Source organism: Crocodylus siamensis, chromosome 4, assembly GCF_052110815.1.
Source record: "Crocodylus siamensis isolate JL-2025a chromosome 4, ASM5211081v1, whole genome shotgun sequence".
Lineage (NCBI taxonomy): Eukaryota > Metazoa > Chordata > Crocodylia > Crocodylidae > Crocodylus > Crocodylus siamensis.
The window spans coordinates 230,214,915-230,238,810 of NC_143398.1; the positions used below are offsets into that span (position 1 = coordinate 230,214,915).

The following is a 23,896-nucleotide window of genomic DNA, read 5'->3' on the forward strand; positions in this document are numbered from 1 at the left end:
CTGTAAAACAAAAGGAATAGTTGTAAATTTAATTATTTCAATGAGGCTTTGTTTCTTATTGACTAAAAACTTCCTAAAGGAAGTAAAGCTGGGAAAATCCAGTAAGGAATTAGATTTGCCAAATCCAGTTCCTGCTTGGATTTGGATGCAAAGTTTTTGACATTCACTTGAAAGAAATATTAGCAAGAAAACCCCAAAACTAATAAAGTATCAAATATTTAAGTGCCACCAGTTAAAAGTTATAAATAACCTAGCTTTCTCTCTCATATACCCACAAAATGTATGTAATTTTTAAAATCAGTAGCTTCCTGATGTTTTACAGGAGCTGCACCAAAAATTTATTTTTTGTATTTGTTTTTAACTAAGCATTCAAACATTGGCCTAGGGATCCAGATAAATTAATTTGGTGGGAAAAGTACTGATGAAGCATTTACTCCATTGAAACACAGTGTGCAGCATGCAAAATAGGAAAAAGTTTTTAAATCTTTTACTATGACAATGACTAACTGTGTACTAAACAGTACTGTAGTTTGGTAATAAAACTTATTTTCCTGGAGGCCTTTCAGACACACACACACACTTTAACTTTGTACAGATCAAAACTACCAAGATGTGACAAGCCAAAAGTGCCCTTAGAACCTAAATAAACATTTACTGCTGTCCTGCAAATCACAGAATATTCTGATTTCTCATCCTAAAATAATTTAGAAGCAAACTCCTAGCTCCCTCCAAATATTGCCTTTTATATTTATCTCTCTTCCTGGTTAATTAAAGTGCATATTGGAAGATTAAAAGAGTTGTTATAGGTTGCTTAGTTCCTTTAATCCAGCTTGATTTCAGTGGAAGAAATTGCTCAGAATCTTGCATGATCCTGCTCTTAGCACAACCCGTTCTGTGTTCTAATTTAAAAGAAAAGTTCAAAGGTCCATCCCAAACTAGGTAGCTCATTAATCAGTGTGGTTAAGGCACACCAGTTGCTGTGACATGCAAGGACCAATGTGGCTGGCATTATATCTGGCTACTTTTAACTCCCTAGACTGAACGCTGAAGTACCCATTTATAGGTGGCTCATCTGGTAACAGGCTTTGGCACAATATGGAACAAATCCTGAACTTGCATCTCTGGAGCTGTAGCAATATGTCTTTAACAGCTCTACCATTTCAATTCTGTATTTCAAAAATCTTCATTTTATGGTTAAATATATGGCCGATTTTAACCTCAGTCCAGCTTTAAATGATGTGGATGCAAACAAATCCACAAAACTTAACCACAGATACTTAAATGCGCCAACTTGTGTTTAGAGATTATGGGTGCTTGCAAAATAGAATTTTAAAAATTAGCCCTGGGTCTGTGCAGTCTATGAGTAGAGATATATGGAAGTATAAATAAAGGAACAACTTTCAGCACCCACTGGTTGGAGGGCCGCATTGCCTGACCTTCAGGTGCCTGTGGGCTGCACCCCAAACTCACTTAAGCAGCCCACTGTTACTGCAGGTTGAAGTTTCACCACGATGGTCAGAGCCCCAAGGCCACAGTCATGTGGCTTCGTGAGACAGCAACCTGCACCCTGATGAGAGCCAGACACTGGTAGCTGCAGCAATACTGGGGTCAGAAGATTTGCAACCACAGCCAGAGCCCACAATCTGGCCACAGTGCTGGTGCTCCTGCCTGTAGTACTGCTGGATCTACCCACACCCTGACTCACAGCAGGGTGAAGGTTGCCACCTTAAGAAGCTCCAGCCTACTGACAACGTTTGACACCCCTAAACCATGGTACCTTGATGCAACCCCACAAGCAAGCTCAACCTAAATTTGAAGGCACATGGCCTGAATTCTGTAGTATTTGGGTGCAAAAGCTCAACAACTCCTCACCAGATTCTAATACATTAAAAAAGAAATACAGTAATAAAAAATATTTCGGTAAGATACAATTTTAAAGATTAAATGTTTAGCCAAAAACCATTCTGCATGGTCTAAAATGAGTGCTTCACATTTCTGCATTGCACTTCTAAACACAGCACTTGCCAGCTGTTTTTAGGATAAAAACGGTAATTTTAATTTACACCATAAATTGCTAGCCAGGCCTCAGCTTGGCTTTGCAGTTCACTATATGTCTGAGGCATAAATTATTTAGCATTAACACATGGTCTGTCATGTCCTGTTACTTAAGTGTAATATGGCTTTCACCCATGTATCCCCAAGGGAGCCATCTGATTGGCTGCTGGTGATGTCACCCCCATTTGGTAATCCTCGGTAAATCCACAGGGGACAGTTAGACCACTCTGGGCAAAGCTCCTGGTGCTGCTGCTTCAGGTCTGTGTCTAGTAGCAGATTGGCTCCAACTCATCACTCTTAGGTTCACTGCAGGTAGTGACCCCAAGTAAATGATGTTCCATAAACATGCAATCAAACAGAATAACAGCAGATGAGCTATGGTCTCTGTATGTAACATCTCATGTACCCCAAATATTGGGGGATTCTGTGGTACTTTGGTTTGAAAGCTCAGAAATCAATGCCAGAGTCAAATAAATTAAAAAAGGGGCAGTTGTAAAACATGAAAGAAAATAATTTAGTCACTAATTTTTGTATGCTATTTAGCATATCCTCTTATTTTCATTCTGCTACATAATTTTGTTTTATTTATGAGTGTTAGTATAAGGGGGAGAAAAGATTTTCAGCATCTGATAAGAGGTAGGAGCATCTCAGACCCAAAGGTGTGAGATGTGGCTTGGACTGTAGAAAAAGTATACCAGACACATGCTTCCGCTAAATTGATCAGCAATTAAATAGCTACAGAAGCTGCTTATTTTCATTAGTTTTCAGTTATATTCCACTAAGATTAACAAGACAGTTCACCTAGAGCTACTGCTTCAGGCTGTTTGTTTGCAGCCTTAGTCAAGTATCACTGCTCCAGGTTGGACTCAAGGCATATGTGGAAGGGTCTCAGAACAAATTAAAGACACAGCCTTATTTATTTTTTAAATAAGGTCTTCGATTTTGCAGCAGTGTCATTAATGGTGGAATGCCAGAGAGCACAAAACACCTGATCCAACAGGAAGGCAATTTTTGTTTGCATTTCATCATGGCAGTAGAAGCTACTTTGCTTCCTGCTCTTGCTGACCATGAGGCATCTGGATAGGGTTTCCATACCAGCTGAGATTAAGGGTATATGAGTTTGCTGTGGTGCATACAGAGGTGGGTCTTTTCTGCCCATCAGATGCTATGCTGTTAACGGCCTGTGTGGATCCTCCTTAGCCTTGCCAACTAACCTACACCTACAGCAACAAAAGATGCAAGTTACCACAGTTTGACTTCCACTTACCACAAGCTAAACATTTGTATGTGAGCAGATACCACAGAGAGTCTGAGCTGCAGTGAAACTGCACCTGCTTTTAACCCATGTCAGGTTGTTCAAAAATGTTTCATGTTCAAAAATGTTTTGGGCTGTTTCTATGGAAACACACCACGGTCGTCTCTGTGGTCTCTGGCTTTCTGAACTTACTCTCTTCTTTCAGGTAGGAAGATAACGTGCAGACTCTGGGGCCAGACTCTAGGTCTCCTTCCCACTGTTCTCTGCTTGGTCTTTCTGGTGAGAACAAGTCCCCATGCCGCAGGCTGACACCACGTGCCAAAACCCACGTGCCACACGCCAACTCGTGGAGGCCCTGTCATGACTCGCTGATGGATGGAGCGGGCAGAACTCCTCCAGCAGCGTCCGGCTGGCAGTGGTGGGGACCAGACGAGAACAAAAGCGAGGACGACTGAGGGGTCTGGCGAGGCGGGCTGAGCTCCACGCTCCGATGGCGACTGAAAGGGGTAACGATGCGCACTGCCTGCACTCCCAGGAGGCCAAGTGCAAAGCATAGCAGCCATGGGCCCAAAAACTGGGTCAAAACCAGGGATCCTTGTGTTCTCCGATTAAAAAAAAAAAAAAAAATTGGGGTTAAAATAAAAGCAGCCCCAAATCCATTTTTCTGTGATTTAAATGAAATACTACTAATATACATACAAAAAATTGAAGTTTCATTGTAATTGTGGGAAAATGTGGATTTGGGGTTATTTTATTTAAACAAAAATTTAAACCAGAGAAAACCAGGATTCCTGGTCAAAACCTCGATTTTAAGGCCTCTGCAGCAGCTGCCCAGCCCCGCCGTGGGGAGCCCAGAGCCGGGACCTGGGGGCCAAGGATCCGCGGGTGTCACGTGAGTCCCTCATGTCTCGCGAGAACTTCGCCGCCGCGACACCCAGCGCAACCTGCGGGACTGGGGGGGGGGTAGTTCTCGCGGTACTTGGAGCCGCTCTCGCGAGCGTTCGCACCCGGAAGCAGTGTGGCCACGCGGACCGTGGTGCGGGGTCTGTGGGCTGAGGAGGGGGTTGCCGAATCCTACAGGAGCCGCGGAGGGACAGAAGCCACCGCAAGAGTCAGACATGCCCAGCGCCGCCGGCAAGGGCCAGGAGCGCGGCCGGGAAAGCGTGGATCCGCCGCCGGCTGATGTGGGTGTGCGGGTTGGCGCGGGGGGTGAGGGCAGGGCTGCGGGGACCCCATGGGACCTGGCTCACATCAGCCCCGGCGTCGCGTCGCGCTGACCTCACCTGGATGACGCCATAGGCGGGGGTCTGTCGTCACAGCTGCCCCTCTGCTGGGGAGGGTGGTTTCCCTGCAGTGCCTAGAGCAGGCCCCTGCAGTGCTCACAAAGATTCGGTGCGTGGCGTCATGCCTGTAGCAATGTCACTGCCCAGGGGTGACACGCCTGGCGCTGGCGCGGGCCGTGATGCCGCTGCCCAGGGGTGACACGCCTGGCGCTGGCGCGGGCCGTGATGCCGCTGCCCAGGGGTGACACGCCTGGCGCTGGCGCGGGCCGTGATGCCGCTGCCCAGGGGTGACACGCCTGGCGCTGGCGCGGGCCGTGATGCCGCTGCCCAGGGGTGACACGCCTGGCGCTGGCGCGGGCCGTGATGCCGCTGCCCAGGGGTGACACGCCTGGCGCTGGCGCGGGCCGTGATGCCGCTGCCCAGGGGTGACACGCCTGGCGCTGGCGCGGGCCGTGATGCCGCTGCCCAGGGGTGACACGCCTGGCGCTGGCGCGGGCCGTGATGCCGCTGCCCAGGGGTGACACGCCTGGCGCTGGCGCGGGCCGTGATGCCGCTGCCCAGGGGTGACACGCCTGGCGCTGGCGCGGGCCGTGATGCCGCTGCCCAGGGGTGACACGCCTGGCATGGGGTGAGCTGGAGGATTGCTGCTGACACTGCGCTTCTTCCCTGGGCACTGCCACGGGATCCTTCCAGGGGTACCACAAGTTCCTATGTCGTGTCAGTGCGACTCACTGGATAAGTTCAGAAATTATGAGCTGGGGTGGCCTGCTGTGGGAAAGAGCTTCTGTCTTCACCTTTTTATAGTAAAAATATGAGCAAAAGCCAGCAGTTTTGGTGGGGGTCTCTTGGCCTGGCAAGGTGGAGGACCACTGTGCCAGAGGAGCTTTCCATGCAGGTTACGTTGATTCCTGTCCACTGAAAGGTTTTTCCTCCCGCGGAAGTTTGAAATACAATTTAGGGTGACTGAAATCAATAGTAATAATGTTCAAGCTAAGGCAGCTGATCTTGTAACAATCCCTCCCTCTCCGTTTTTGTGTGCAGTTCTTTGACATGCCTCCTTTTTGTTTGGTTTTTCATCTCCCTTTTAGGATCACGCTAAGGAAAGATATGGCGTGTCCTCAATGATACAGTCCCAAGAGAAACCAGGTCAGTCACACAAATAAAATGTTGCTTTATATTTAAAAAATAATGTTTTGTTGGTTATTCAGGGTTCTTGCTTTGAACTAAACCTTTTCTTTGCTGTACTGCTTCTCAGTCACCATCTGTCTCCCTATCCGTGCCCTTTTATCTAGTGAATCAGCAGAGTTAGAATCGTAATAAAAAAAAAAAGAAACCTTTCCAGTCACTGTCCTCTGTGCTGTTACTTCAATGTGTTAAGAGATCTGGAAAAATATATTAGCAGTTTTTCAAAGGCACTTTGGATTGCTGAGCAATAAATACAGATGCTGCACGTTTTGTTAAAGTAATAATTGTTTAATGGGGCAAGGTCATAGTTGATGATCTGCTCAGGTCCCTTCTGACCCTACTGAGTCCCTGCCCCTGCCATGGGCAGGAAAGGGTACTGGGGTCAAACGACTCCAGCAAGGTGTTCATCCAGCCTCCTCTTAAAGTTCCCCAGGGTAGGAGCCAGCACCACTTCTCTTGGAAGTTGGTTCCAGATTCTAGCCACCCTAACAGTGAAGTAGCACCTTCTGATGTCTAGCCTGAATCTGCCCTCTGCCAGCTTGTGACCGTTATTTCTTGTGACTCCTAGTAGTGCTCGGGGGAACAGGGACTCCCCCAGTGTCTGCTGGTCCCCTCTGACTAGTTTGTAACAGGCCACTAGATCCCCCCTCAGCCTTCTCTTGTGGAGGCTGAACAGGTTCAGGTCCTGTAGCTCTCCTTGTAGGGCCTGCCCTGCTGCCCCCTGATCATGCGGGTGGCCCTCCTCTGGACCCTGTCCATGTTGTCCACATCCCTCCTGAAGTGCGGTACCCAGAACTGGACACAGTACTCCAACGGTTAGCCTTCCTGACCGCATCCCCACACACTGTTGGCCCATGTTCATTTTGGCATCAATAAAGACTCCAAGGTCCTTTTTCTGCCTCTGCACTGACGAGAAGGGAGTTCCCCAGCCTGTAGGTATGGTGCTGGTTCTTCCCCCACAGATGCAGTACCTTGCACTTGTCAGTGTTGAAACCCATCCTGTTCTCATCCACTCACCCCTGTAAGCTGTCTAGGTCCAATTGCAACCTATTCTTCCCTTCTAGTGTGCCCGCTTGCCCCCACATCTTAATGTCATCAGCAAATTTGAACAGGTTGCTTTTTACCCCCTCGTTGAAATCGCTGATGAAGATACTGAACAGTGCAGGCCTGAGGACCAAGCCCTGCGGAACCCCACTGCCCACATCCCTCCAGGTCGATTAAGACCTGTCCACCACCACTCTCTGGGTGCGCCCCTCCAGCCAGTTGGTGACCCACCTGACTGTGTAGGCGTCGATGCCACAATCCCCTAGTTTTTTTAATGAGAATGGGGTGAAGTCCTTAGATTTTGCATCATCTGCCCGCATCATCAGCTGCTCATGCAAATAAAAGTAGAAATATACCTCTGCCACTGCAGCAGCCTTCACTTCTCAGTCATATATGGGTCAGTTTCCTTTCCTGCTCTCTACCTTAAGCTTAAACTTTCTTCTGGATTTACAGGGTTGCTGTTGTACAAATGACTTAACCAGAGCTTCGTCAGTTCTAGAAATCCTAGGACTTGAAATCACATTTATTCCATTGCTTTGGAACAAGTTCTGTCATGAGACCTGCAACAGCTGTCTGTTTAGATGCTGTATTAGGGTTCTTATATGGTTTTCTTCACTGTTATGCATGAGTCCCAGTAAATGTTAATGGAACTTATCCTCAACATGGTGATGGAGTGGTATATCATTTATATCTTACAGTTGGTGAACCAAGAGATGCTAAGCCAAGACATTTGGCCAAGGTCTCCATACCACTCCAGCACTCTAACCCGGGGTGACCCACAGAGCCGTTGCATCTGGTCTGCAGGACTCCCCACGGGTCAGGAAATTTGGTGCAGGAGCAGTGGCCATTAATACAGACACCCTCCCACCTGCCAAATTCCCAAGCCCTGTGTGGACCAGCCACAACCCCTTCACCCATGGGGTTGGCCTGCAACCCCTTTGCCCCCTGCAGGGCCATATTGGGGCCAGACCATGCTCCCTTTCCCCTCTGCAGGATGGAGCCACATATCCTTCCTCCTGCAGAGCCAGATCAAACCCCCCTTCCTCGAGGAGGGCGGTGGTGCTGGATTGCCTCCCGCTCTCCTCCGCACAACTGGACAGTGCCCACTGCTTCTGCCACAGGCACTGGATTGGCTGCTGACCAACTGAACACTGCCCATCTGGTCCCCTGGGAAAAATGTTGAGTACTGCTGCTCTAACCAGTTGACTGGTCTCTTCTCATAGCCTCCAGAACTAGGAACTTCGGCAGAAACAAGGAAAATATAGGAAAAATCTGTCTCATGTAGGTTTCCTTAGTGCTGAAATGTGGGAGAGTGACCTGTGAAAGGCAAGAATTTTCATGGGTGATACCTTTTTAATGGACTAGCTGCAAGCTTGGGATAAACTTAGACAAGGTTTCAAATGCGAAATGTTCTTCACTGGGTGGTCAGAGAGAGGTGTTTCTTTTACAGTCATGTCATAATAAAAAGCCATTGCTTCATGCTGTATGGGGTTGCATAGCTCATCCTTGCTCAGAGAAATGTGAGGGAGAGGAAGACTTGACAAGCAAAAAGTAGCAGCAGGCAGTGACTGGCTAAAATGAATCAATGTATAAAAAGTGTACCAAAGAAGAAGTTCAATCTCTGGAAAGACCTTAGATTCACAGCTGCTATTGCCAGTTGTGATTCTTCAGGACCTCTAGCCTGGACTATGCAAGGAGAAGGAACTGAGAGAAGACCAGAAGTAATAACAAGAAAAAGATGGTACGTCTCTTCGGCCAGTATGTGACCATCTGGCCTTGCTCTTCACTCTCCAAGGATGGCCTCTTTTTTTTTTTTCTTTCTCTCTCTGCTCTTTCCCCATGGGACTATCATTACCCCAACAAGGAAGCTTAGTGTTCTAGACTTCCTCAATACTGGAGAGCTGTGCCCCTCTTACCAGTTTTGTAACTTCCATCCCTTTCTTTAAATTGTTTGAAATGAGTCTTATCTTTCCCTTTCCACATGAAGTACTGTGTGGGCCCTGGCCACTTCCTGTGATATCTCCTCTCAAGGTGAGGTGTTATCTTTTGTTTCTGACCCAATGTTAAGTTCCCATTACAGACTGGTTTAAAGTCTGAAAATGTTCATCTGGCTACAAAATCCTTTTTTAGTCTTTGATTATTTTTAACATGGGCTTTTACTTTACTCTATGGACTGTCAGATTACTCTTCTTTCCCACATTCTGGTTTCTAAATTTATGTATCAGTGTCTAACAATGCAAGAATGTAGCAGCGGAGACAAAGGGGCACCCAGGGCACAGGGGCAGCTGCAGTTTCAGATTACTGCTGCAGCTGCACTCATGCAGCTGCTGGCACCAGCCACTTTTTTTCCCCTTTCCCGCACCCCAAGTCAGCACTTGAGGTGGCTGCCTCATTCACCCTGCCCTACTTACCCCACTAGCAGAATATACCCATTCATTTTAACTTTACTAAAATTCTTATTTGTGCCTCAGCCACTTCCTAAATTGTCTCTTGAAATGCCTTTTTCCTGTGTTGTTTCCAGGTAATTAGCGCCTACATTTTCAAAATTGACTCATGGTTTTGGTTGCCTCAGTTTTTAGGGGTCTATGTTATGAGTTGTCCTAGTGGGGCACCTAACAATAATATTTGGACTTTGAGTTCAAGACTGATCTGTCCAATTTCTTCTTTCACTCCAATAAATAGTTATTTTCGTTCTGTTGAACTCACAGATTGCTAATGCATCTCCAGTCCAAGTAAAGAATTTTCTTCTAGTTAACAAAAAACATTTATAGGTGTTCCTCCCTCTTACACTTACCTCATACCCGCGTGTTCCTTTTGTCTCGCCCTGCTTAGAATTCTGTAAGTTCAGAATTTCTTCTGCAAATGTTGGCTGCCCTTCCTATCTGGTGTTCTCTCCTCCTGTTATGTCATGTCTTTTAACATTGTTTCTGTCTGCATCAGACTGTAATTGCTTATAAAAAAAACAAACAAACAAGCCATTTTTGTCTTTTCATTTTTCTCTCTTCAGCCCCGTTAACTGCAGTCCTTTGTCTTCCTTCACTCTAACTGCTGGTTTAATTTTTTACTGCTTTTGAATATAAGGGCTTTTTATTTAACCTTTGTAAGTCATCTTTCACCTTCTGCTTTATTTATTTATCCAGCACCATAGTGATTTGCGATTTCACAAGGATATCAGAAGCATAGACTCTGTGTGTAGGAGTCTATAGTCTAAACCAGATAAATAGTGATACCATAACAAAAAGCAAAGGTTGAACTTGGGAATAGGAAGAATTAAGGGTGAGGGTGTTTCAAGTGCTGAAAAGACATGGCTGTCCTGGCCCTAGGGTACACATGGAAAGAAGACAAAGGGTGTGTCTACTTGTGTCCAGGCACAGCTGATCCACTTCATTGAGTGAAATGCACGTTGCCCTTTGTCCTGACCATTGATCTGAAGGATAACGGGTGACGTGTTCCCTGCTTCCAAAGATGTACCCTGGAGACTGCTGGGAGCACGTCTTTGAAAGTGAGGAAAGCTGAGCAGGGACTCCAGGGGCAGCTGCAGAGTGGCAGCTCTGGGGTGTGCTCACTCTTCTGCCATAAAGCAAATAAACATCAACTGTAATAAGGCAGCACAAATTTACTACCTTTGTCACAGCCACCAATTTGGTATTTGTGGTATAACGAACAACTTTTTGGGCTACGGACATCTTTTTGCTTTGTGCTGCCATAAAAATTTCAATGATAGCGCAAAGATGATGAAAAGCGACATCTGTTTCCACCCTAAAATGCATAATTAACTTGTTAAATTAGCAGTCAAGACAAGGTAATGTCATCTTTATCTGTGGTTGGCAGCTCATGTTCAAACTATAGGGGAACCTGGGATTGTTGTTTTGGTTTTGGTTGGGGGGGTTTTGGGGGAGGGGGTTGGTTTTAAGCCATTAATCCGCAGTAAAACCCAGTTTACCTTGTCTGCTATTTTAACTCAGATTTTAAAATGTACAAGGTAAGAAGAGTTGAGCACAACTTGAGTTGCAAGAGGATGAGTAATTGAAAACAGGGGTTGAAATATAGGCAGGAGCACAGTTGTGTAGTATATTTAAGATGAGAACAAGAATGCTTGATCTTAATCTGGAGAGAATTTGAAATCCATTGAAGGACCTATGAAAGGAATGAAATGTTTGGTGTGGCATGAAGGGAAGATTTTTTTTTTTTTAGCTGCAGGATGTTAAATGGATGGAGAAGTGATGAAAGGGAGATTGTGAAGGATTGGTGACAGTCATTCAAGGAAGAACAACCTATGGCAGAAGCTACCAGCTTGTTAGCAGGAAGAGGGAAGAAGGGTTAAAGGGAGAAGCAGCAAAACATTAACTTTTTTTCCAGAAGTAGACACAAGAATTTTTTCTTTATTATGCCTGTCTTTGGAGGTTGCTTTCTTCTTTTTATGTAAGATAAAATATGTTTAAATAATTCATATGCTATCCTTTTTTTTTTCTTTTTTTAAATTAAAATGTGTCCCAGTTGGTCTTGCTTAAAGCCAGATCGTTATATGTCCAGCACATTTTTAAAAATGTTAATACAATGCAGATGGTGAGCAATACACTGGGGGCTTATCAAAGGGGTGACATCTCATTCAGTCTTTGTATTAGTGTCTGGAAAATGTTATAGCTTTGAAATAATACAGTTTTAAATTCAGGTAATTCCAACTTTCTGATACCAGTATTTTGAATTGCTAGAAAGTAGAGATTGCTAGAAACTAGAGATTGCAGAGTTTTGCATCTGTGGTGCTGAAATTTGCAGCCCTGAAGTTGCCAGTTTGGTCACAATACTTCACTCCCACTTTTTTTCTCCCCCCCACCACTTTCCTGTTGATAAGCACTTGGGTAGATTTTCTGTCACTTCACTCTCTGCACTTTCATTCTGTTGCTTTACTTGGTTTCTGTTTATATGTCTACAGAGGAGAGGTGCTAACCAGAGATCGGTATGCTGCTAATAGAATTTTAAATGAAAATAATATTATAGTTCCATGTAACACCAATGTTTTAATGTCACATCACCCTACAGACAAATTAAAATGAGTTTTCAGATCCAAAAACTTAATTCCCAGAAATTGAATCCCATCCCAGTGCAGAATAATACAATTGTGGGGCAAGCTGTGAAGAGTCTTCAGAGACTGAGGGAAAGAGTCCAGAATAGCAGATGGTAACCTGGAGTGGGCAAACTATGGGAGAGTTGTTTAATGGGAAGAGAAGCGCAGGGTAGGTACGGTGGCGTGCCTAATTAGGGAAATTAAACTTGGTATTTGGAAATAGATAAGCTTATAATCAAGGTGGGAGGTTAGATTGCTTGTATTATTGTTTCTTTCTGAAGACTGTCCCCCTAAATGAGCAATGTTTTTTTTTACTATGAATAATTGAATGATGCTATAGAATTGAGTTCTAAAATGTATTACTTATGCTGCAGTTGTACTTCAGAAATTGTAAAAATTGAAGTGAATGTTTACGATCATGCAAAACTGTTGTAGTCAAAAATTGAAGAAAAAGTGCAATTGAAAGGGCACTACTGAAGAAATGAGGAGCCTACTCAGGTGAGGTCAGCCTATTAATTGTTCATTGCAGCATGACATGGTATTCGCTTAAAAGCGGTAATCATTGCTTCAACAGATGTCCTTTCAAACTCTCTAACACAAATAGTGCCAAACATGCAACTTGATCCTACAGATCCTTAACACCAAAGCTACTGCTTGGTACCATAAATAGCCCCACTAAAATCAGTGCAGTTAACCACAATCAGCAGTCAGTACCGCAATCAGTGGTATTACAAATATACTGAGGTCCATGGTTTCTAAGAATCAGTTACTTGTAAATCTGTAATTACAACCATATGCACTATAAAATACTAGGTACAAAAGTGTAATTTTGGTGCTTTTGGAAGAAAAAGCTTTTTTTCTTTAAAAGAGTCCTTGTCCCATTTCCCTCTAGAAAATTCAGAGTCTGACCAGTTGTAGCCAGTTGTCCCATTAACTCAAGCTTGTAATAAACACCCACCAAATAACAGTGCTTTCAAAAATGTGAATTGCATCTCCACCCTTTTCATTTCCGAGAGGTGTTTTAGTGGAAGGAAAATCTGTTTGCCTCTTTTCAGCACTTGATGTTCCTGCTAGCTTGCCTGACCTGTTCATGTCTCCCATTAGAGCTTATTTGTGGCCACTTCAGATCCCAATGCAGTTAAGAATTGCAGTTTAAAAAGAAAAAAAACAATTGAAGAGATGTTTGCACTATTGTTTGGAGAAGTACTCTTGATCTTAGTCTTGTCTAGGCTGGGATTTAAAGGTGTATTGTTAGACTGTGAAAGTGTTCACTAACTTGGTTCTCTCTCAGAAAGTCCACTAGACTGTTAGGCTAGGTTCACTAACATTTGAACAGTGTACCTCTAACTCCTAATCTAGCCACAGCCTGTGTTTTCAGCCTGACTTACTGTTTTCCAGTTTCATTCCTTGCCTTCTTGGGAATTTTTAATTCTCAGCCTCTGTCTCTTGACCTGGTACCCAAACAATAGCAAAAGGTAGACCCAGCATATTTTTAAAGATATTAGGGTGCCTGTGCTAATGCATCCTAGGCATTTTTAGAAATCTCACTGGATATGGAATTCCATTGATCAGGAGGAATTGGCGAGGATGGACAAATGTACACTTGGAGCAGCTTCAGAAGGGGAGAGGTAGCTGCTACTCAGATTGTGCACAAGCTGTTTTGCTATAGCTGTTACCTATATATGACCTTGTAGCAATACAAATGTAGCAGACATTAACCATTTAATTCAGGGCCAGAATTGGGATGATTTAGTTAACTTGTATTGGTAACATGCACAGGTAAAAGTTAAAGCACAAAAGCTACTGGGCTATCCCAAAGGGAGCAGCAGCTATCCTTTTCCTTTCAAAACTTCTCTAAGTGTACATTTCTTTGTACCATGATAGGCCTAGGCATATCTAACTCAATAGCTATCTACACTCTTGGTTAACTAAATATCTTGAAAATCTAGCCCAGGGTGTTGTGGAAGAACAAGGTCTGTACCTTCCAAATATGTAAAAGCTAATTTCTTACAGGTCCAGGAAAAGAGAACTGAGATTTGGAGTTTCTGTGTTGTACTTCATTTCTGCCCTAAGTTGTTTAAGTTTAGGCTTGGCCATTATACAGACGTGTTTACGATTCCATTGCTCCAGCATTTCTTGTTTGTGTTTTGTTTTGCAGTACACCCACAAAATAATTTCAGTCTTACGAGGGTTTACATCTGCAATGGCTGTATATATATACTAATTCATTTGAATTTAGAAATGACTGTCTGAAGTGCTGTCCCTAACCTACATTCAAACCAGAACTTTCTAAACACAATTTGATCCTATCCCAGGTGACTATTCTAAGTCAAATTGTACGCTTGCTTGAACCATTTTAAAATAATCAAAGTTGATCAAACACTACCCATACTTGGTGTCAACAGGATCACTGATGTTTTAAGCACTTACGACACATTATGCTGTAAAGAATATAACGTTTAGGATTGGTCATATACATATAAGCAGTTGTCTTTGAAAACTGTGTTATTTGAAGTGCAAAGAGGAATAATTTTCACTAAGCTGAACGTAACAAAATAACTTCCATTTCTTTGTTACAGAACGAGTTTTGGTTAAAATAAAGGACTTGACAACAGAGAAAGCTGATGAGGTGATTTGGGTTCGTGGCAGGATTCACACAAGCAGAGCTAAAGGTGAGCTACATTTATTTTGGTAGTGTACTAAACTGAATATTTACCTCTTCCTTATGTCAACAAAAAGAAGCCAAGACTGTCATGGTTTTGACAGTCATGTCCAACAAGAAAACACAGAAGATTTCAAAACTTGTTTTTTTTTTCCAAATACTGTTATGTAAAAAGAAATGTAGAATATGGTAGATGCCATCCTCCTGCCCAAAGTAACGGTTTGGGACAGTTTTAGTCTTGATTTCTCTCTGAAAGATTCAAAGGCACGGAGAATGAAGAACTTTGAGATTTATTTATTTATTTTTAGGTAAGCTGCATTCTTTATTAAAATCATACGTGTTGCTATAGGTGGCCTTGCTTAGTTTTCTTCATAAAAATGGTTTAAATGGGCAGACAGTGTAAGACATTCTGTGTTCTTTGGACCTCATGGGTTTATGATGAAAACACATTTAAGACTACATTGCTAAGCAAAATGGAATCATCTTCTGAGTATCAGTCACTGGACAAAGATGGACCAAAATTATTTTGTGCAGGCAGAGTAATTAACCTCTGGGGGGGAGTGTTTTGTTGTGTCTTGCATAAGAAACAGAAATAATTACGGTACAATTTCAGCCTCAAATACCAAACTCTGAGCATTTCAACTTCAAATATGGAGGTTGGGCTGGGGGAAACACCTCTTCACTGTTAAGAGAGAAATCCCTTGGCGATCATGAGTACTGTGCTGTCAAAATAGCTGAATGACAGCTATTTTTCTTCTCTGGAACTTGAATTTCCCTCTGGAGATAAGTTTGCAATGTGCACGCTTAAATAAGCTTTCACCTTTTCAGGTGACATGAGACACAGACAATGAGTGTTGATTTCAGCTACATTTATCTGCTGTGTTGTGAGACATGAGTATACCAAGAACATGAAGAAAATGATGCTTAGAGATTGTCTCTGATAGCTCAAACTGGGAGAAACATAGAACGTGGAAGGAAAACAGGTCTCTACACAAGCAATTGGGGTAGTTGATTTCTCTTATTTCCTGGATTATGCCAAAAAGATGTAATGCAGTCCTTTTTTCTTTCCAGTAAAAAAAAAAACAAAAACAACAAAACCCTCTTCTTTTTTTTATGATCTTGGGTCTGGTTCACAAAGATAAGGTCACATGTATATAGGCAACACACTTTGTTTAGATTTAAATACACAAAAAATGTTTATTTTTAAAAGTTTAGGGAAATCAGTATGAACTCTACCTTGCTCTGCCACACCTCTCATGCAAAAGTAATTCATTTTTTTTCAGTGTGGAAGATTTGTTTCTCTCTTAGAAAACAAGCAAAAAACCCCACTTTTGTGGCTCAGCTCATTTTTTTCAAAAGCCACTTGGAAGTACTGGTACAGAAGGTATTATATATGTAATTGTTGCTATGTACGTATTAAGATGGTATCCATGCAATAGATGTATATAATCAGTGACTTTGCATTGGAGGGAAAATACAGATTGCTGCTAGAATTATCAGCATGAAGCTCCAGAGCACTAACGTGTAGGGGGCTACCGAATCTGTAGGGGCTGAGAGGAAAGAGTGACATTAGGCTGGCCCAGTTGCATTGTGCTGGTGTTTCTATCGCTGTACCACTCTGGAAGATCTGGCAGAAAAGTAGTTTACCTTTTCCTCTGAAGCCTGTAGTTAACAGCACCACAATAAGTGGCAGGTCCTTTCTTTAGTCATGTTTAGTTGTTCGGGGAGCAATTTTAGGACCCACCTGCTCACATAGTAAGCCACCCATGTGACTTGCTGGAAATAAGACAATGTGCAAAGGTGCATGAAGAATAATGTTGCCGGGAGTCTAAAAGTAAAGGACTCTAGGGTCAGACATGTCAAGTGTTGAGCCCCCAGACCTGTGTCATCTGGCCTATGGAGCATCTAGGAAGGTGGGGAATTGCAGAGGGGTGGGGGGGAGGTGAATGGAGACTACCGAATTCGGGAGTACACAGCCCCATCAGGGACGTGTTTCCATTGTGGCAGGGAGAACAACTGCTGCATTAACTCCCGCAGCATCTTAAGCCAACGCAGCTCCACCTGCACTTGGCTCCTCTCTGAAGGTGGTTCTAGATCTGGCCCGAAGTGCCCTGCCCTTGGTAACATCCAGGTTATTTCAGCTTCACCTTAAATCCAACCTAGAGCTTTTAGGAGCACCTAGTGGCACAGAATGCTCTAGAAATAAAAGTAGTATCTATAGTCCTGAGTCCCTAATGCTAAGATACAAAATATATAGATTTTTTTTCTTACTCTTTTTATTTGTCCACCATAAATGTGATGTTCTGTTTGGACCTGTTGAATTTTTGTCATCAATTTTGAACTGCATATCAAATTTTTGTATTTTCCCTCATCTGAAAATTTTTCTGTGAAACTGAATGAAAAATTTCAGGTTTCAGTTCTTTGGGCTCCTCTTTTTTCTGCCTTTTCCACTGAGATTATGAAGGAGGGAGCATTTAACAACAGTAATTAAAAAAAAAGAAAGTCATGTTTTAAACATGGTAAAATCCTCATGTGGAGAAGGCCATATTTTAAAACAAATCTCTTTTTTCCCCCACCTTGTGTAGTGATGACTTAATACAATTTAAAGGTGTATACTGTTTCTGTTGAAAAGTATAACCATATGTGAATGGTTATCTTTTGTGATTCTGGTCTCAAATTGTTGTGTTTTCCAGTGCAAAAAAAAGGTGTGAATAGTTAAAGATGATGATATTCTATATGGGTGAGCTTAGTCTGTTTTAATGCTGTTAATAGCACAGCAGTGTACTTGGGGAGCATTGCTTACAGTGCTGTCAGCTTGTGGACAGAAACCTTGAAAATATGGGGATTAGCTGGTATTAATCTTTAAATCTGATACTAATCACATTTGCATTGTGTGGAGTTCTGTCCGTGGAAATCCATCTGGGCTTTTCACAGCACCTAAGGCATGAAGTTCTGCGTGGAAAACTTTTAATGCATTCACAGCCAAAGCCCTTTCATAGTGGCAGAACTCTCTACTCTGCCAGTAAAGAGAAATGCTCCATTTCTGCCAGGTATACTGAGATTTGTGTGTCTTCCCAGTAGACAGTTGAAGACAAATGTGGCTATTTTTGAGCCTTCAACAAGTGTCATGGTCCATTTAGCAGCCAGCACTCTCCCAGAGCTAACTTTATGCTCTGGCAGATAGCTGCTGCATGACGGTGTCAGAAGCAACTGCTGTTTAGTGCCAGAACTTCTGGTGGGAGAAGCAGGTGAGCTTAAGGCTTGATATGCAATATGTTGTTCTGTCTTCTGTTGATAATCAGTTTGCAGAAATTTTTTTTTTTTAAGTATCTGTATAACGCTTGTCTGATCTTGTAATTTTAGAAAAAATATATGCAGAGCAAAAATGTGAAATAAAGCATTACGATTCCCTTTGCCCCATTAAAAACATATCTATAATTAAATGTTTATTGTTATGACCTAAAATTACTCTGGAAATTCTTCCTCTACATTAGCAGTTGGCAAGGTTTTTGCGGCAGTAGGCCAGAATGACCTGGTTGGCGTCTCGAGTGGACTGACACTAGATCAGGCTGCTACCACTGCTGCTACTTCCTGTTGCCTGGTTGCAGTATGGGGGAGGCTGTCCACTATGTGGCCATATCATGGCATGGGCAAAGCTAAACACTGCCGAAGACCTCCTAGCTCCATGGGATGGACCCAATGGCTCTGCAGGCCATAGGTTGCCGACTCTTACTCTGCACTGGGGTGGGCAGTTATTTTGGGTGGAGGGCTGTCTAACGCATTTTGGTCAGCTGTCGAGGGCCGCATGGGTATGCCTTCCCCTTGATAGTTGTCCCACCCTCTTGTTGCCATCTTGGGACTGGAAATCCCACCCCTAACCCCTGACCTTTGCCACTGGAGGTCCCTCCCCTTGCCTCCCTGAAATACTCCTTTTGGGAGTGGGAGTTGCTATCTTAGAGTCGGAAGAAAACTAAATCATACACTAAAAGTCAAACGCCTACTATGACACATTTTAATTCTGTTACAAAAATTATTTTTGTCATGATTTCTGTTTGCATAGTGTATATAGAGGTGATTGCATAATAACTCAAAAATAAATTCTTAGTCTTGTATATTGTGGGGTGTCAGTGTATATGGTGGCATGGGGGTGGTTGTGATGGGATATAGCTGTTGGGGGAGGATAGGGTATGTTGGGGGTTGTGTATATGTGCGGGTATGAGGACCCCCTCATCCTCCCTCCCATGGCGCAGCAGCAGCTGGCTGAGCGCTTGGGGCACAGGCGCACAGTGAGGCATTGTTTTGGCCAGTGCTGCATGTTGCAGTGAGGAGTGCTCCCTGGCACTCACAAAGCCGCCACATTCGCCAGGCATGGGAGGGAAGCCCTGCATACTGGAGCCGGCTGCCTGCCTCGCCAGGCGCTGGCTCCAGCTAATAAGGCTTCTTTCTGTCTGGTGCTGCGCAGCCCCAGCAAAGAAGGCAGCCAGTTCCAGCCCACAGTTTTCCTCCTCTGCCTGGTAGGTACAGGAACAGCGGGTGAGTGGCAGGAAGCACTGGCAATACAGACTGCCTGGTGGAGGCTACCCCAGCTGTGTAGCACTGGCTGGAGCCGCACCCCGCCAGGCGCCTGCACCCCAAGCGCTCCTGCCTGCTGCTGCTGCCACCGCCTGCCGGGGCTGCATGCTGGGAGGAAGCCGAGTGCTGGCTTCCTTGTGGTGGAAGGGCTGGGTGGAGCACAATTTGTTGGCGGGCGCCATGGGCCAGGAAAGTGCTTGGTGGTCGGATGTGGCCCACAGGCTGTATTTTGTCCGCCCCTGCTCTGCATTCTTTTCTTACACAAGACTTCGTGTTGTCTATTAACTTCCAACCATGAAGGAGTATGTATTCCGATTCATGGCGTTCAGAGCTAAAAAACATCAAAAGGCACATGTTCTCTCACTTTGTCCAGGAATCAAAGCCAAACTTCTTTCGTTGGGCTTAACCCATATCTTTTCATTGTGATATTGTCTTGGTATACAGGCAGTCCTCGACTTACGACGTTTCGACTTGCGTTTCTCACTTACAACATTTATAAATTGACACCCTGTTTCAACTTTATGACATCAGTGTCAACTTTACAACGCTTGATCCAATGCCATGCCATGCCATGCCATGCCAGCAAACAAGTTTGCTGCATTGCTCATCTCCCTGGAGAACATCTGTCCAAACTTCCTTGGACACTTTCTTTAAGAAAGCAGGCGAGACTTCAGAAAAATCTGCAGCCAAGGCTGCTGAGAAGACTCCAGCCAAGAACCCTTCAACGAGTCCAACCAAGAGCCCTTCAAAACATCTAGCAAAATCACCTCAAAGAAGTCCTTCCAAATCAATATGATTGCTATTTACAATATATACACATTAATGTAGCTATGTTACTCATCTATAATTGATCGAGTACAAAATTCTGGGGTATTTTTAGTGAAAATAGGGTATTGGGCCTTGATTCAGGAACCAGTCCCCCATTTATAACATTGTTTCTTATGAGAAAATTGGTTTTGAGTTGCAACGTTTCAACTTAAGACTCGATTTTCAGGAACCGATTGTGTCGCAAGTCTGAGGACTGCCTGTACCAATTTCTGGTATGAACAACCAATGCTTGTATTACCAAGCGTAAGGCATCTATTGTTATTGAATCTAGACTCTTGAATGTCTTGAACTTTAAGGTTTTAATCATACAAAGAAGTTTTGGAACATGAAAGGACAGTCTTGTATATAATTTCATCCTTATGTTTTCCTTGCCTCATCTAAAAACGCATCTAATCTTGAATAAGATTTGATCACAGTCCTCTCTTTATCTTTTGTTTTACAGTTTAATCATCCTTGGAAAAAGTTGTTTTTGCATCTACTTTTTCTCAACTCTGCTGTTTTAACTGTTGCTGATAGCGAAGTTTCTTTTCATCATTTACCTTTCGTTTGGTTAGAAATATTGGTTATGTTCCACAAGATTCCCCTTTTTCCTGATTAAAACAAACTAACATTACTCAGGGCAAAAATATTGAGTCCTTTTGTAAGGACTGGCACTGCGGGGATTTCGTTGCCATTGTGAGCTCCATACTGCCCTGGCGAGGCATCTCCTGCATGCATGGCAGCAGCAAGGGGCACAACCCCGTGCCGCTGTCCCTGCCGCTGCTGCTGCTGCTGCACGCACAGGGGACACCTCGCCAGGGCAGCACCAGCAGGGCCAAGGCCTGTGGGGGTAGGGGTGGAGTGAGGGGCAACAGCAGGGCTTGTGGGGGGGGGAGCTTTTTTAATTGCTTCAAAATGGATTTTTGGGGGGGTTTATTAGAGAATTTCCAAATTTTTTTTATCAGGGAAAACCAGGATCCCTGATCACTGTTCTTGAAGAGTAGTTCTCAGTGGCTTAGGGTCTAGTTGGAAGGAGCAAGTGGGGTTCCCTAGGGGTCTGTCCTGAGTCCAGCATTGTTTAATATCTTCATTAATGATTTGGATGATGGGCCAAGTGCCCACGTAGTGAATCTGAGGACAGCATGAAGTTTGGTGGAGTTGCAGGTACTCCAGAGAGTAGGGCAGGGATCTGGAATTACCTGAATAGCCTGGAGAAATGGTCTGCAGTCAGCCAGATGAGATTCAACTAAGACGAGTACAAAGCCCTGCACTTGGTACAGAATAGTTGCATACACAAATACAGACTGGAGAATGACTGGCTAGGCTGCAGTACTGCAGAGCAGAACCTAGGGCTTACAGTGGATAAGAAGATGAATATAAGCCAACAGTGTGCTCTTGCTGCAAAAATGTCAATGGCATACTGGGTTGCATTAACAGGAGTGTTAAATCAAGGGAAACGATTCTTCTGCTCTACTTACTCCAGGCGAAGTCTCACCAGGGCTATTGTGTCCAATTTTGGCCCCACACTTCAAGAAGAATGTAGATGGTTTGGAAAGAGTCCAGCACAGTGCAACAAAGAGTATTAGGCCTGGGAGGCAAAACTTTTGAGGCAAGTCTGAAAGACTAGGGTTATTTAGTCTGGAGAAGAAGACTGAGGGGGGATTTGCTATCAGTTTTCATATACCTGAAGGGTGATTTGTAGGGAAGATGGAGATGGGCTTTTCTCTGTGGCCATTGGGGTCAGGATTAGAAGCAGTGGCCTCAAGCCCCAGCAGGAGAATTTGGGGCTGAAGATTCGGATGTACTTTCAGACTGAGGATGGACAAGCATTGGAACAGACTACCTAGAGAAACTGTGGAATCCCCATCAATTGGAAGTTGCCAAAAGCAATTTAGAAAGACACTTGGCTGGGATGATTTAGGCAGGGGTAGTCCTACCTGAAGCAGGGGGCTGGACTAAATGACTGTAGGAGATCACTTCCAGCCACTTTCCTATGATCTTGTACATACCAAAACCTGAGACTTACGGGATGCAAAAAGGGGATAACTCATCCATACAGGATTATCTTTTTTTATACATTGTTGAAAAGGAATAGATTTGTCTTGTAGTTGGTTGATTTGTAAGGGCATACTTTATAAAAATAAGTATTACATCTATTGATGAAATGTTCTATTTAATTTTAAAGCCGTGAAGATGCTTCTTTACTTCTGTCTTCAATTCCTTGGCTGTTACAAATGTATAAGCTCATTTCCCACATGCTTACTTGCTTCTTTGCTGTAAGGCTGAGATCTCTGAAGTATGGTGGTTTTTTGTAAATTGTGTATGAAAACAGTTCATTTACTTTAGATTAAGACTTCCAGGATCCAGATGGAGTGCAAAGCTTTTCATAACCGAATCACTTGTAACATTAACTTTTTTTTAAGTCAACTTAGTGCTTTTATTGCATATTTACATTGCTGGCTTTGAACTTTTTTTAATCAAACCTTGTGTGAAATGCTGTCCATTTACCTTTTGGTGCTAGAATGTATGGGGCTTGCAGCTGTGTTGCAGAAGTTGCAGTCTACATCATTGCAAAAGAAAGCTTCTGTTCTCATTTTAAACTTGTTCAGTGCATAACTTTGTGAACTGAGACTATATGTACATGCAGTGTAAATTTAAAATATTAAAATTATGCTTTTAATTAACTGTTAGATTTGGGTCTGGAGGAGTAGTAATTGTAATTTTGTTATAGGATCCATGGTGTGTACATATACATTGGTTTAGTATTTTATAGCATGCATAGGCAACTACAGGAAAATGACCATTTATAGTGAAGTATCTGGCACTTAGCAGATGTCCTGTCTCCAATTTAATGGAAATATTGTTGTTATGGTACAAGTCAGAACAGTGTGTTAAAAGGATAATGATATGAGCTGTCGGTGGTTATGAATAACTATTAAATATATATTGTTAATGTACCATGTCAGAAGAAAATGCAGTTAAAATCACAATCTCTTGATAACTCTATAACAAGTATGAAAAGAAATGTGGAATTGTTGCAACTGTTAAATTTATACAGCTATTTATACAGTGCTTAATCTCACTGAATTAGATGCATTTAAGTGTCAACAAACTGCATTGCTAACTCTTTGAGACTGCCATGATACTATATTTATTCAGATCTGAGACAAAGGGCAGGGGGTTTATCCCCATTTAACATGAGGGGAGCTCATCTTAGATTCAAGTACAAGGTAGTGTGGGGAGGGCAAATCGTTCTGCCTCTGGCTCCGACCTCAGGTTGGGGATGGAGCCACAGCTGCTGTCTGCACCTCCACCCCCTGCTGCTTTTGCCTTCTCTGCCAGGCCCCCCACATGCAGCCTCAAGCTCCCTGCAGCCCTTTCTCCTGTCTCTTTCCCTGCCCCCACTGCTTACCCTTACCCTACTCCATCCCAGGGCACTGAGCATGGGTCCCAGTCCAGCTTGGTAGCAGAGGTGGCAGTGTGGCAGCTCTGGCCCCAGCTGCAGGGCCCAGCCAGAGCTACCACATCCCTTCAAGGGTAAACGATAGTCGTGTGAGTGGGCCGGCAGGGGGGTAGAAGCTCTGTGGGGAGGTGGGGAGATAGAAGCTGTGGGGGACACAAAGGCAGTTTGGGGGCAGGCAAGTAGTGGGGATGACTGCCAGCAGGGGGCAAGGTATGACAGGGCAAGGTGTCAGGTTGCTTGACCTCCCACCCCCCCAGTGCCTCCTTACCACCTGCTCCCCCCCACATACACTTTCTGCCCCCTGCCACTGCTTTCTGTGCTGCAACAGTGGCGGGGATGAATTTAAAATAACCCTCTAATAATTAGATTCTGTACATGGAAAATCATAAACTTATACTTTTTCCATGTATAGAATCTAATTACTGGGGTGGGGGTTGTCTTAAATTCAGAGTCATCATGGACTTGGGTAGATATGGTATAGTACATCTTACTTTCTATTCCTTAA

At 43.7% G+C, this 23,896-nt stretch overlaps 1 protein-coding gene across 1 annotated transcript in view; it reads left to right on the plus strand.

Moving 5' to 3' along the window:
• The first annotated feature begins 4,304 nt into the window (after positions 1-4,304).
• Positions 4,305-23,896, plus strand: part of DARS1 (aspartyl-tRNA synthetase 1) — an 80,584-nt gene continuing 60,992 nt past the window's right edge. The window contains exons 1-3 of the mRNA XM_090045845.1: positions 4,305-4,494; positions 5,682-5,739; positions 14,467-14,559. Of these exons, the coding sequence (XP_089901971.1) occupies positions 4,429-4,494; positions 5,682-5,739; positions 14,467-14,559 (217 nt within the window). The 5' untranslated portion in view covers positions 4,305-4,428. The remainder of the gene's footprint in view (positions 4,495-5,681; positions 5,740-14,466; positions 14,560-23,896) is intronic.